The sequence below is a fragment of the Silurus aristotelis genome (assembly GCF_946808225.1).
Source record: "Silurus aristotelis genome assembly, chromosome: 28".
NCBI lineage: Eukaryota > Metazoa > Chordata > Actinopteri > Siluriformes > Siluridae > Silurus > Silurus aristotelis.
This window is the reverse complement of record NC_139601.1, coordinates 12,713,945-12,728,973: the sequence shown is the minus strand read 5'-3', so window position 1 is coordinate 12,728,973 and position 15,029 is coordinate 12,713,945. Positions and strand designations below refer to the sequence as shown.

Genomic DNA, 15,029 nt, shown 5'->3' with positions numbered 1-15,029 from the left:
GAATGCAAAGTCCTCTTTTACTTTCTGCAACTCTCAGCCCTTGTGTCTTTTTTTTTTTTTTTTTGTTTGTTTTTTTAAACCCACAGTTTTTGTGTGTCTAGCGTGCACATGAACCATACCGAGAAGCACCATCGGTTTCGCTGCAGCACTTTACCACTGTGTATCGGTGGTCTTTGAAAAGAGGTATAAAGTTTACATTAGATATAATAATGTTGAATGATGGTATGACTAGCAAAACGGTTTGATTATATTTGATATTAAGAGAAACGAACAGTGCACATTTGCCACAACCACTGTTGCATACAAGGTGTGCATGCTGTTTTTAAATGACAGATTTCCTCCCATTACAAAAGTTGCTTTGACAATGTTTTAACCGTGATGTTGTGCTTTCAATTGTGAACTTTAAAGTAAAAACTGCATAATGCTATTCAGTGTTTTCTTCTTTTGCTCTAATATAATTTATCAAAGAATATGTGATTGGAATTTGGTGCGAATTGCCGCAAGGGTGGGTGGATCTGGGACCAACATTTCCAAAGAAGCACAGCATCTAATGATGTCTGTTTTTCAGGTCAAAGGATTTGCAGCAACAAATTTAAAAGCACATTACCCTCATATATATATATATATATATATATATATATATATATATATATATATATATATATATATATATATATATATTCATTATTATTCCTGAATTTATTTAACTGCATTTGACAAACATTTTGTTATTACCTTGCTGTGGTTGTATCCATCCCACTCAGGAAGGTGCGGCTCTCATTTCTTGCGGTATTGCTCATAGTCAAAGAACAGGACTAGTTAGCCAGTGACTATCCAGAGCCAAGGCCAGAAAGCAGACAAGCAGGCTAAACCAACCATCGGCTAGCTAAGCTGAGTTCTCACTCAGGATCAACCCTAAACATTAAAATAGACCAGCCTGTTTAACTGGCAGAGGAAGCAGCGTCTCATTTATAACAACATTTGACGCATCACACACAAAAAAAAAAACCCTAACATAATATATGTAACTTCCAAAAATAAATCTAGCCAGTCAGTTCCATTAATTATTCTTCATAGACACACAGGGTCCTATTCTGATTACATAATAGAATTTGCATATTAAATTTCAAACCTTCACATAGGAATAACATTCATGAAATGTATCAGCCAGAGACAGCACTGGTTAAAGTGGGAAATGACCTGCTAATGGCCTCTGATCAGAGCTGCCTTTTTTCTGCCAGAACAAACATTTGTTGGAATTAAGGGAACAACTCTCTTCTGGCTGAGGTTAAGTTTGGTGTACTGCAAGGATCTGTCTTAGGCCCACTGCTCTTTTATATGCTACCTCATATTTAAGCCAAGCCAGATGAGACATCAGCTGAATAATGTTAATGAATATGTAAAAGACATTAAACAGTGGATGCTAAATTCTAATAAGATTAAAGTACTTTTACTGGGACCACAAGCAGCTCGTAGTAAGTTTTCTAATTGGATCCATGATGTTACAGAGCAACTTAATTGAATCTACTTTTATCTACTTTTATTAATGTATAAGTTAAACATTTATAGATATTTTAAATCGATATTTCACAATATTACTGTTATTATTGTTTTTTTTAATCAAATAAATGCATGAGGCTTCTTTTAAAAACATTGAAAAAGATAGCAATGTGCCCAAACTTTTGACCAGTACTGTACATCTGAAAGTAAGGCTAACAAAAGGTAGAAGAAAGAGCATCACAGCTTAAGCTATTTAGCCTCGAAAATTATCAATGAAATAAGGATTTTCACTATCTGGTGTGCTCTGATGAGGGATTGTACTCGTGTCAGTAAAAACACGGTACAGGATTTAGCCAATCAGGAAAGCAAGCTGTATTCTACCTTCTTGATCTTTAGTTTTTAGGTATGCTACAGCGCCGTATGCTTGCTCTGAAGCATCACAGAAGATATGAATTCATTTCATGGTATTGGTCTTATCCATATCTGGCTTAACATAACATCGGGGAAGTGTGACTCGAGAAAGAGCAGGGAATTTATTTTCCCATTCACACCAGGCTTTCACTAGATCTGTGGGCAACATAGGGTCATCTCAACCTCTTTGTTTGTTCCACAACTGCTGAATTAGAATTTTAGCATGGGTGGTAAAGGGAAGGATAAATCCCAGAGGATTATACTGTCTTGCTACTATCTTATTGATGTGCCGCATACTGGGTGTGGTTTTTGGTGCTGGGCGGTGTTTATAACCGAGTATATCTGAGTTATAATTCCATCTCAGTACAAGAGTGGATTCTTGAGGATCGGTCTTATAATGTGATAACCAAAGTTAAATGCTATAAACGTGCCTCTTTGGGAAGATGACTAATGACATTTGGGATGTTACGAGCCCACTGTCTAATCTCAAATCCACCACTAGAGAGAAGGCTACATAACCTATCCACTACCTGCTTGGCATCGTCTGCGGTCATTATGCTTTTAAGGCAGTTGTCTACGTAATAGTTCCTTTCAACTGTTGATCTGAGAGTGTCATTAGGTTGGTGTTGTCGAGAACATGGCGTTGCAAGGCATAGATTGCACAACAGAGGCTAAAAGTTGTGCCAAAGGGTAGCACTTGCCACTCATAAGTACTGGGAAGGTTATTGGTTTGAAGGTCGCGCCATACAAAGCGAAGGAGAGGTCTGTCTTAAGGCAGTAGCTGGACCTGATGAAAAATACCCTTAATATCTCCACTTACTGCTACAGAATGTTCCCTAAAGCGAAACAGCACTCCTAAGAGGGAAGGGCTAAGTGTAGGTCCAGCAAGGAGGTAATTATTCAGATTTTGGCCTATGTGTTCAGAGGAACAGTTGAAAACAACTCTTTTCTTCCCATTATGTTGAACCATGTGATGTGGAATGAACCATGACTCTCCTCTGTTGTTTCCAGAGTCAGTGGTGAGCTTGACTACATAGCCGCAATTCTCTTAGTTTCTTAATCTCTTCATTATATGCAACTGCCTTTGTGGGATCCTTCGCCAACCGCCGCTCTATGCTTCTTAAGTTAGGCATATCGGAGTCCTTAGAGGTACAGAGTTGTGGCATAATTAGCTTAAGTCCAGGCACCCGTTGAGTACAGGCTCAATGGGTGTTATAAGGTGAGGATTGTCTGCTCCTATCAAAAGGAGGGGTTGTACTTTATCAATGGCTGCAAAGGAATGTCCTTTAGGTGTTAGTATCTCTGCTGGAGTGTTGCAATGGGATAAGAGTGCTCAGCCAAACCTAAGTGCTCAGAGGTAAAGGCATTCTGGATCCAGTAACTCTGTTAGGGCTGCGATATATAGCGTACTCCAAAGGAAACTGCTGCCCCGTTGAGTTTTTTTATATCTTGTCGAATAGTTCTTAATGTTAAATCTTCCTTCTGTCCTTGTAGCCCTAGTTTCTTAACTGCAGCTGGGAGTAATATAGTCCTTTCGGACCCGTCATCGAGCACTGCATAAGTGTTCAGGGCTCGATTGTTTTGTTGTAATACAACAAGGATCACTTTCAGCAGAACATTCTTGGAACCTTCTGGCCTGTCTAGATACAGGGTTTTGTTCATGGAACTCACTAGACAGGTTCTCTCCCTTTGAGGTTGGCTATTAACCTCATGAAGGATTTGAAGATGTTTGCCACTGCTGTTAGCTGCTGTTCGGTAGGTTGGTAGGTTGATGTCATAGGTAACTTGTCATGCTTGGTAAACTGTATGTCTGCCTCTAGTGGTGAAGCGTGAAAATACAACTGAATGGGAATCCGTTCTTACAGCTAGCTAACATTTGGCATATCTGATTTACTGGCTGGCTAGCTACTGTATAAACACATTTTGGTATTTGCCAGTTAAAACTTTAATACCATAGATAAAATATATTTACCCAAGTAATATCAAAACATACTTGAATGGATGTAATATTTGGACTCAAATGCAGAACTGTGGCTTCAATATTCCTCTGGTAGTCAAAGCCTGGTAGATGTGGGGGGATTCACCCCCAGGTGACTAGGGGGAAAATTTTTTTTTTTTAAACAGTTTTCTGTTTTTATTAATATTATCTCACCTAAATGTCTGCTCAGTCAGTGTATTTGTTTTTACACTTGTACAATTTTGTTGCACTATATATTACACACAGCACAATTAAGTTTTAAACGTAAATGTTTGTAATATTTATGTCATTTACTTGAATACTCGCCAAGATGGAATTTAATTTAATTTTTATTTTTTTTTCTTCATTATTTTGCGTGCAGGATTCAAGAAATAATTCGTGTTATGTTATGGAGGAATACACATTGCATGTAGGGGTGTATGGCTTCGATATCCCTGCAGTAAGTGTGCTGTGTGCATGTGATTGGTGAACATGCAAAGTGCAAATTGCATTAAATCTGATTGTTTTAAACAAGATTATCCTGCAAGATTTTTTTTTTCCCAACTACATTTAAACTTCCTTGTTATTGGCTAACCTGCAATTTTCTAGATTCCCATTGCAAGTTTCTAGTCTTGAAAATTCCTGAAATCTTGCAACCCTAATAGAATTTAATATGGATCAGTTAAGAAATAACACGGGTCTAGTGGTTAAGATGCAGCGCTCTCACTGCTGCGACCCGGGTTCGATCCCCGGTCAGGGAACCATCCCCAGCCACTCTCAGTGCGGGTCCCAAGCCCGGATAAATTGGGGAGGGTTGCGTTAGGAAGGGCATCCAGCGTAAAACGTGCCAAATCAAATGTGCGGAGGATCCGCTGTGGCGACCCCTAACGGGAGAAGCCGAAAGAAAGTCAGTCAGTCAGTCAGTTAAGAAATAACACATTAGCCATGATGAAATTGCATTCAGCATCTTGTTCTCGGCTCAGATGTTACTTTTTCAAACCTTCTCACACACACTGTGCAGCAACGTGACTACACACTTTACGAATAATTACGTATGCAATAAGTTATGATGGAGCACAATTAATTTTGTAGCGCGTGTGGTTGTTATACGCTAGTTTTACTGATCACAAAACTTGGTTTATTGAACATCAGACGGGAGGTGAAACTCGTGCATTAGCCACAGCGGATTAAACACTGCATCTCGCAAAACACATTAATAACCTTCCCGGTTGCCATAGCAACGAAACAACAACAAAGTTTTCAACAGCCAACGTCGTTTACATCATATGACCAGGATTTTTATGACTTTCCGGTTGAGAGTACAGTAATTGTAGACATCGACTCTCCGATAAACATATACCGCATCTTTTGTGTAGAAGCACTCGGTCTCAATCGAATCATAATACACGTCTGGATACTGGATCTGGATATTTCAGGTAAACGTTTAATGTTCTGAGTGATAAGGTGTCGCCTCAATGTCTGATTTAAGGGATCCAAAAAATCCACGTTATTGTCTACTTTTAGCTTTTATAAATATCTTAACTGTTGTGTTTTAGCAAGACTTAAAAAGTACGTGTTAGTCATTTTTGTTTTGACAGCTCTGTGGTTTAAAAATGGCGCTCCTGGAAATGCTTTAGGACCAGACATGCGCAGTATCAATACAACGCGTTTATTATTGTTTACGTCCCTAAAATGGTCTATACATTTTGCACTATATAAAAAAAAATAAAAACTCGTGCAAAAAGTACACGCTATGACAAAAAAAAATAAAAAATGAGACACGCCAAAATAAAAATATTACGTTTTTATGGTCTTAAGAACAAATTACTGATCAAATATTTATCCAGCACAAGGTCAGTGCCCTTGGCGTTCTTATGTATATCCCAGCTTCCGGTTTTTACTTCCGCACGCGTTCTAAACGTCACTCTGATTGGGTGTTATCTCCAAACAACCTTCTCATTGGATATTACGATTTCACCTTTTCCGCCTTCAGACGTCCAATTGGTTCTTATTGAACAACAGACTCGTTCATTGGATAATCGAATTCTACAGCCCCGCCTCCAAATAGAGGACAGTGGAACAGTCTAAAAGGAAGATGGCGGCGCTGAGGTGTTTTCTTTGCTCTGGGAAGGTTAGTTGCACAGGTTTTTATTTCTATTTCTAAATAAAGGAAGGTTTTAATGTACGCAGTGTCGATGATGAATGTGAATGTTTTGGTTTTACAGAATGCCGTTTCAGCAGTCTTCAGGAGGGATTTTCACAAGACGCCGGCTGCTGCTGTGCAGGTTAGCATTGATGCGCTAACCTTCATTCACGGTTAATACTAGCGCCCAACCCTTTTCCATTTATTAGTCATTTGTGCGTGTTTACATTATGAATTAACATTATTATCGTCGTTGTTGTTTTTAGTGTTTGATTAAATCCAGCTCACTTGGGTTTCTGCAAACGCTGCATTGGTCACGTCAACTGGAGAGTGTTCATGACAGATGGCTTTCCAGTTTCTATTAATGAATGCATTATAGATATAAATAAATAAGTGTATTGATATATTCAGAATGCTAAGAATGATCCATATAATAATTTTCGTATTATTATATTGCTTGTCCCTATCGTTTTGTGCAATAATGGAGACAGCTCACTGGGAAGTTCTGATAGGAAACATAATCCATGGCAGGATTGTGATTAATGATCTGATATAATAGCAACACTGAATAGTGTAGACTGCTATTCACAGATTTATTATTCTGTTTGTTTTTATAATGAACTTTCTATAATAGTTGCTATTCTCTGGGGCTTGCATGGAGGAGTTTGAAGGATAATCATTACAGATAGGTTGAAGATTTGTAATGGAGAACATGGGACTTTTGGAGAATTGGATGCTTAACAAGATGTGATGGTTAGGTGTCCACATACATTTGGTCATTTTTGGTGTACCTTTAAAGCATCATGCACACTGAATTCCATCCGAAATGATCAACAACTCAAAAACGCCTCAACCGTACATGTCTCGTGTTGCAGGTAACTGTGAGAGATGCTCTCAACCAGGCGCTGGATGAGGAGCTGGAGAGGGACGAGCGTGTGTTTCTGCTGGGTGAAGAAGTTGCGCAGTACGACGGTGCCTACAAGGTCAGCAAATGTGGTGGTGTTTTTTTGTTTTGTTTTTACTTTGATTTTTGTCATAGAACAAAGTACAAAAAGTGTTTTGGTTTTTTTTTTGGGGGAAATTTGTAAATGTTTTGTACTGTGTAATAATTCTTACAGGTTAGCCGAGGTCTTTGGAAGAAGTATGGAGATAAACGTATCATTGACACACCCATTTCAGAGGTGAGCTGAATTTGACCGAGGACTCGTTTTCTCATTTCCCAGCAAATCCCAGTATGATTGTAAATATCCTTGCACTATTATTTTCAGAAAGTAGAAACACTCAGCAAAATGTTGTCCATCGTTATCGATAAACGACACCCCCCCCACCACCACCACCACCACCAAAATAAATGTTATATATAAAATATAAAATCATTAAATAAAAAAAACTTGAGTGTCTTAATGTGCTGGTACCTTAAGGACTTTTGATATTCTTCATATTCTGTTCACAGCAGTGACCAAGATGAATCTTTTCCAACAAGTTGAAATGGATTTTTACATTTATGGTTATAATTTTCCTTTATAAAGCATTTTTTATTTTTTTATTTTTTTTTAATGTGTATCATCTTTTCTTACATTACAGCAGTCAATTAGAATAATAAGACACTTTGGCTTTTACCAAGCAATTGAATATAATAGAAATATAAAAGAATATAGATTTTGTTATATATTTCAATATCTGACATTTTGGAGAGGAAAAAATGATATTGATATAAAATGATGTACACATTTTCTACCCCATATTTAGAATTTTGTGATCATTCAAAATGCATTTTCATAGACTGAATCATTGCAGTGAAAGAACGCACTCTAAATGCACCTCGAATCTAATCCCCTAGACTTTATCACCACCACCATCTCTCATACACCTCTAGGTACTGGTGGGGGTAGAACTGGGACCCTAAAAAATTTGCAGGAGAGTTGGTGGCCTGGTACAAGAAGTTTATTAGTATTAGAGTGAATATTAGCATTGAATTTATAGTTTTGCCCTTATTGCATCCTCGAAGTATCCGTGTTAATGACGTGACTTATTTTTAACAGGTATTTAACAAACGTAATATTCCAATCCAGATTAACTATTATATTTAAGTGTTTTGTTTGTTTTTTTTGTTTCCTTTTTTTTTATTTATTTATTTTTTTAGATGGGATTTGCTGGCATTGCTGTTGGTTCAGCCATGGTGAGTTTGCTTTGTAGTTTAGATAAAAAGAAAATTTCTAAACCTTTTTTATTTTGATTTTTTTTTTTTCCCAGAACTATATAAAATAAATCAATAACTCAATATTTAATATTGTCTCTGTTTTTAGGCCGGCCTCAGGCCCATCTGTGAGTTCATGACCTTCAATTTCTCCATGCAAGCCATCGACCAGGTCATCAACTCGGCAGCCAAGACGTGCTACATGTCAGGCGGGCTGCAGTCTGTGCCCATTGTGTTCCGAGGGCCAAACGGTGCATCTGCAGGTGTAGCAGCACAGCACTCGCAATGTTTTGCTGCCTGGTATGCCCACTGTCCTGGGTTAAAGGTTGTGAGTCCCTGGAATTCAGAAGATGCCAAGGGGCTTCTAAAGTCAGCCATTCGTGATGATAATCCAGGTAAGGTGAGCCGTTACGCAGCAGTGTTAAAGCAAAACTTTTTTTTTTGTTTGATTTGGCACGTTTTTACGCTGGATGCCCTTCCTAACGCAACCCTCCCTATTTATCTGGGCTTGGGACAGTCAAAAAAATTATACCCGTAGACAGTGAATATATTTCAATTTTGTTCTCTTATGTCACACAGTGGTGTTGTTGGAAAATGAGCTGTTGTACGGCGTGGCCTTTGAGATGTCTGAGGAAGCACAGTCCAAGGATTTCACCATCCCCATCGGAAAGGCAAAGATCGAAAGAACAGGTAGGTCGGACGCACAGTAAGAGTTTTTCAGCAAGTTCTGACCGTTTCCTTATAGAATCAAGACTGTAACTGTTCTTCTGTAGGCTCAATCCTGAAAGCAAGCATTTCAGTCGACTTGGTTTGTCTCGTGCTTATCATTGCATCAACAATTGTACACTAGTATTGATTATACAGATAGTATTGTTTATTTTCTCATTTATATAAGGGGTCATGCTAACTTGAATTAAACATTTTAAATTCTCTTCCATTCAGTGTGAGGTTACAATTTTCCCAATTTTCCCATTTCTATCAAATGCAAATCATTTTAGAGATAGCTGTGTATCATTTGCATATGTTCAACTGTAATTAGGGATAACCAAATCACACATCTGTATTTGAACCAGGAAACCACATCACTCTGGTCTCACATTCCCGAATGGTTGGCCACTGTATGGATGCTGCTGCTGTGCTGGCCAAAGAGGGAGTTGACTGTGAGGTAAGGGATACATGCTAAATCTTGCACATCTCTTCAAGCTTCTCAATTAATTCATTAATTATTCACCTTCTCTAATGGTAGGCTATTGTAAAGATGCTGCTGTTGTCCTGACCAAAGCTTAATCAATTTCTTTTTGAAACCTTGACAGTTATTATTTAAACTGTAATACAGTATAGCAGATTTGAAGTTAAATAAATATGAAGGCAGAAATTTTCAGATATAAATTAAAGGTTTCTGAATTACAAAATGTAGAATTTTATTAATTTTTTTTATAAAAAAAAAAAAAAAAAAGATTAAGTACTCTACCTGGAAGCTAGAATTGTCTATCAGTCAGTAGTAAGAAAACTTTGCTTGAGTTAATAGAGATGCAAACCATTGGTTAGCGTTGAAAACAGGAAAACCATCATTTTGAATTATGGTCTGGCAGGAATGGCTACCAGTGGAACCGGATTCCTTGTATTTATTGATGTGACCGCTGACAAAGAAGGATTTATTGTGAAGTATACAGTACATGTCTGTTTAAAGTAACAGGGTATCAGTGTTTAAAAAGTATATAATTTTTTTTATTAAATATGTTAAAACATTTATTTTAGAATCTGGCGCATGTGTAAATGCATTTTTCAGTATACGAAATAGTATATTGTGTTTGACAGTAAGTGTAATTTTTATTTTGATTATTTTCAGGTCGTAAACCTGCGCTCCATCCGGCCCCTTGATGTAGAAACTATTGAAACGAGTGTGATGAAAACCAACCACCTGATAACCGTTGAGGGAGGCTGGCCCCAGTATGGGGTTGGGGCTGAGATTTGTGCCAGAATCATGGAGGGTAACTATTTGGAATTCTATTCTATTCTATTCTATTCTATCAGAACATCATCTTCCCATATTGCTCAAGATGTTTTCGGTTTTCTGAGTAATTCTGCTATTCAAGTCACTGTATATCTATAATAAATAAAACGCCAATTCCAAGGTTAGGATGCTATGTAAAATCTAAATTAAAAACAGAATGTAATTTTCACAATAGAACACACGTTTAAACTGAGAAAACGTGCAATTTATAAAAATAGAAATAAAAAAGGGGGAGTGGTGGCTCCAGCGGTTAAGGCGCTGGGTTGCCGATCGGGGGGTCTGGGGTTCAAGCCCCAGTTTCACCAAGCTGCCACTCTTGGGCCCTTGAGCAAGGCCCTTAACCCTCTATGCTCCGGGGGTCCCTTACGAGGGAAATATCAAGGTCCGTGACGTCGGAGTGACGTGGGGCCGCCTTCCCGTGGGCTCACCACCTGCAGGAGGGACCGTAAGGGACGGTGCTGTGAGGATTGGGCAGCAGTCGAAGGCGGTGGCCTGCTTAGACTGCTGCCCCCGCGACCCGAATTACGGATAAGCGGGAGAAAATGAAGGAATGAATGAATAAATAAAAAAATCTTTTTGAATTTGATGGCCACAACACCTGGGGCAAAGTTGGGAGGGGGACAGCAAAAGGCTGGAAAAGCGTTACTAAAAAGACAACTGGAGCAACATTTTACGACGAATTCGGTTCCTTGGCAACAGCTCAGTTACATGACTGGGTATAAAAATATCCTAGAGTATCCTAGAGCATCAGGGTTTCTTAGAAAAGTAAAGCTGTGCAAAGGGTCATCAGTAAACACTTGCAGAACTATATCTCACCACCTACAGTACATAATATTATTACAAAAGTTTCCTCAAGCACTGCTTGACTGGTACCAGCTTTTCTGGGTAAGAGGTTAGTATACTTCAAGGCTCTTCTCTGTTCTGGCACTGAAGTCGTGGAATGGACTTCCCCTAGATGTCCCTGGCGTTTTTATTTATACAGTATCTCACAAACGTGTGTACACCCCTAACGAGCAACCACGTTTAATGTTTACTTCGGGTATAATCGCATTTGTTGCCAGTTATTTAGACAATAAATCTACTGCTGTACAAGCTGCACATTGACTACTCTAAAATATATCCAATTTAATTTCAGTAGTATTGTCCCTTAAAAGATCTACTAAAATAGTTGCTGAAATGTGAGGGGTGTACTCATCCCAAATATCAGGTTTTTAGTTTCCATGCTACAAATTATTTACTTTTGTTTTATCCATTTATTTATTGTAAATGAAAGAAATTTAAACCCACTCTGTATTAACAAGTAAAATTATTTGTTTTTTATTAAAAAAATAAATAAATGTAGGTCCTGCGTTCAACTACCTGGATGCCCCTGCCGTCCGAGTTACCGGCGTGGACATCCCCATGCCATATGCAAAGATTTTGGAGGACAACAGCACGCCACAAATCAAAGATATCATCCTTGCAGTGAAAAAGACACTGAATGTGTCGTAGGCATCTAAACAGTTTTTCTTTCAGGAAACATGTCCCTAAAATCAACACGATTTTCCCCCTTCAGCTACCAAATAATAAGCCAAGAAAAGGATGTATTCAGAGCAGTCCAAGGAAAGTTTATAATGGTTATTCTGTTACATGATGGGTCTCAACATTTACCCAGTGAATGTCTTGTATCCAAAAGATGCCTTTTGTCATAAAGGGATATTTATTACGAATGGGTGAAACCAGTTTTTGTGTATTATGCTCTTCTAGATTCTAGGAAAAAAAAACCACCAATCACCAATAAGGACATGTCGATTAAATTTTTGCGATAATGTGCCCTTTATTGCTTGAACTGTAGTTAAAAATAATACAAAATGATCATTCATTAAACAGAAATTAAATTTCTTTCTCCTCAAGGATAATTCATAAAAAAAAAACTTGGACAGCGATTTTATTGACAACTGAAGCACATCAATAAAAATATATATATATTATACATAAAGACAGTTGGGTGAAAACGATGGTAAAACGGCAGATTCTCTTGGAAAAAATTCATAGAACAATATTTGTTAAATAATATTACCACACTAATGCAAAGAAAAAAAAGATCAGACTTGGCAGAGCAGAGCAGAGTTCAACTGAATGATCTTTTTCTCTCATACATTATCATATGTTTGGAAGAAACGGTTACATTCCAGCCCCCAAAATCCTCCTGGAAACATGAAATATTTTCTGTTGCTATCTCAGAATGACAAATGCATTTGTTTGCATAAATACCTGTATAAATATCCTACAATGCATAACAAATGACAAAGTCCATAGTATCGGTTGCAGGACGCTAAATGGGAGCTGCTGTACTACTGCTAATAAACTCCTCATTTGTGTATCTACAGACAATAAATAACTCAAATCAATTAAACCGGTTGTCTTGCATGTAACTGTTGTCTGTAATAATGTCTCAGTTCTGAATAAACACTGCAGAGTTAATATCTTGTATTTAGTACATAGATTTCTGAGACAATTCAACTAAAATTTTACATTGATTTGTCACAAGTCTTTGGGCTGAGACACTTACTATTTCATCTAACCGGCATCTGTGAACATTTGTGGGCTATTAGTGATAATGATACAGGAAAAATGCATATTCTCTCTTTTCCAGTTATGAATTCAAAATATGAGTTTATCTTCAAACAGTAATTGTTACTAACAATGTAGGGTGTGTGTGTGTGTGTGTATATAATAAACACCTGTACACCTGCTTGTTTATGCAGTTTGTCAAACATGCAGAGGACATTAGACTGTGGAGTAGTTGTGATTTTTAATAGTAGAGTTTTACACATATTCTCAAGTTTACACAGAATAAACGTTCTGTATGCAGATGGTCTGCAGGCTGAAACACTGTTGACGGAGGAGAATCAGGAGAATGGCTAGACTGGTATGAGCTTTCAGGAAGTCTCTAGTAACTTATATAAGTGCTCTTTAAAACTGTCAAAACCAGAAAAGTATCATCAGGTTAAATTCCTGTCTGTCATGGGCTCAGACTCTCTGACACTGGATAGTTAAATAATTAAATGAGATTTTATAGTCTTCATTTGAGGTTGAGTCTGTGATTATTTATTGGCTGATAGAATTGGACCCAAAGTGGTCTGCTCTTGTAGCCCATCTACCCTAAGGTTTGAAATTTTGTATTTGTGCTCGCCAAAATTACAAAAAAGTGATTGGGTTTCTATATCCATCATGACGGCTATAACCAATCTGTCCGTTTTACAGCCATGTCAAACCACAGTCACTTAATATTTTTTGTTTTGAATGTCAATCCCAACAGTTCATACAGAATCTAAAATCTCAAACCTGGTAAACTCAATTACACACACCCAGTATAGTCATTGAGTCTAAAGCACATTAAGAAGGTAAGAAATGTCTCAAATGAACTCTGGACATTGGCACACTTGTAAATGAAAAGTCATTATGCTGACTGAGAGAATGCCAGAGAGATGCAAGCTACAAAATAAAAAATCTAAAATATATATATATATTATGTCAATCTGTCAATCGATTAAACTATTTAATCACGATTAATCGCATGATTGTCATGAGTTAACTTGTGATTAATCGCAACTTAATTGCACATTAATACTCTTCTAAATTTACCTTAAATTAATACTTTTCAGGTTTTTTTATACTCTCATCAACATGGGCATGGAAAAATACTGATGCTTTATGCAAATGTATGTTCATTATTAGTTACACCAGACTCAAAATAGGGCATTGATACAAAATATTGTTGTAAATGTTTTAAAGTAATTATGGTGTTTTAAAAAACTGAAATCATTTACACAAAATAGAGCGTTTGCTATGATTCACATTGATGGTTATAATCGGCGGATGTGTGCATCATGCGGATTTTGGTGCTTGATTTGAGACTTGGCGCATCAGTTCGAATTCAGGTGTTCCAATCACTTGCATGGATACAGGAGTATAAAATCAAGCACCTGGGCATGCAGGCCGCTTCTACAAACATTTGTGTAAGAATCGGTCGCTCTCAGAAACTTAGTGAATATCAGCGTGGTAAATCCAGTAGTGAAATTTTCTCGCTACTAAATATTTCACAGTCAACTGTTAGTGGTATTATAACAAAGTCGAAGCCATTGGGAATGACAGCAACTCAGCAACAAAGTGATAGGCCACGTAAAAACACAGAGTGGGTCAGCGGATACTGAGACACATTGTGCACAGAGGTCACCAACTTGCTACAGACCTCCAAACTTCATGTGGCCTTCAGATTAGCTGAAGAACAGTGCGTAGAGAGCTTCATGAAATGGGTTTCCATAGTCGAGCAGCTGCATCCAAGCCTTACATTACCAAGAGCAATGCAAAGCATCGGATGCAGTGGTGAAAGCACGCCGTCACTGGACTCAAGCAGTGGAGACGTGTTCTCTGGAGTGACGAATCAAGCTTCTCTGTCTGACAATCAGATGGAAGAGTGTGAGTTTGGCGGTTGCCAGGAGAAGGGTACATTCCGACTGAATTTTGCCCAGTGTAAAGTTTGGTGAAGAGGGGAATTTTGATGTGGGGTTGTTTTTCAGGAAGAGTGGGAAGAGTTTGGGGACGGCCCATTTCTGTTCCAACATGACTGCGCACCAGTGCACAAAGCAAGGTCCAGAGAAGAAGTGGGTGGATAAAACCATCCCTTATGCTCTAAGATCCCCCTCCGCTGCCTACAACACAGGGCTCGCCACCAGGGACATGAACGAGTAAAAGGCTGCGTCTTACGGTTTGGACACCATTGCTCATCTTCTCCACACTACAATGAGCCACCTGGACTGCAGAA

The 15,029-nt window shown here is 38.1% G+C and overlaps 1 protein-coding gene across 1 annotated transcript; it reads left to right on the top strand.

The window, feature by feature from the left end:
* Positions 1–5,859: 5,859 nt before the first annotated feature.
* Positions 5,860–12,617, top strand: pdhb (pyruvate dehydrogenase E1 subunit beta). The gene is made up of 10 exons (XM_083534546.1): positions 5,860–5,999; positions 6,094–6,153; positions 6,887–6,994; positions 7,130–7,192; positions 8,155–8,190; positions 8,318–8,603; positions 8,788–8,898; positions 9,282–9,373; positions 10,058–10,199; positions 11,565–12,617. The coding sequence occupies exons 1-10, from the start codon at positions 5,964–5,966 to the stop codon at positions 11,711–11,713; spliced, it is 1,083 nt and encodes a 360-aa protein (XP_083390672.1). The 5' UTR covers positions 5,860–5,963; the 3' UTR covers positions 11,714–12,617.
* The last annotated feature ends 2,412 nt before the right edge of the window (positions 12,618–15,029 follow it).

Bases quoted from the DNA above. Each gene is read 5' to 3' on its own strand.
- pdhb (XM_083534546.1), top strand. From the start codon at position 5,964: ATGGCGGCGCTGAGGTGTTTTCTTTGCTCTGGGAAG. The intron at 6,995-7,129 runs GTCAGCAAATGT...TAATTCTTACAG, and splicing joins AGTACGACGGTGCCTACAAG to GTTAGCCGAGGTCTTTGGAA. The intron at 10,200-11,564 runs GTAACTATTTGG...AAATAAATGTAG, and splicing joins TTGTGCCAGAATCATGGAGG to GTCCTGCGTTCAACTACCTG.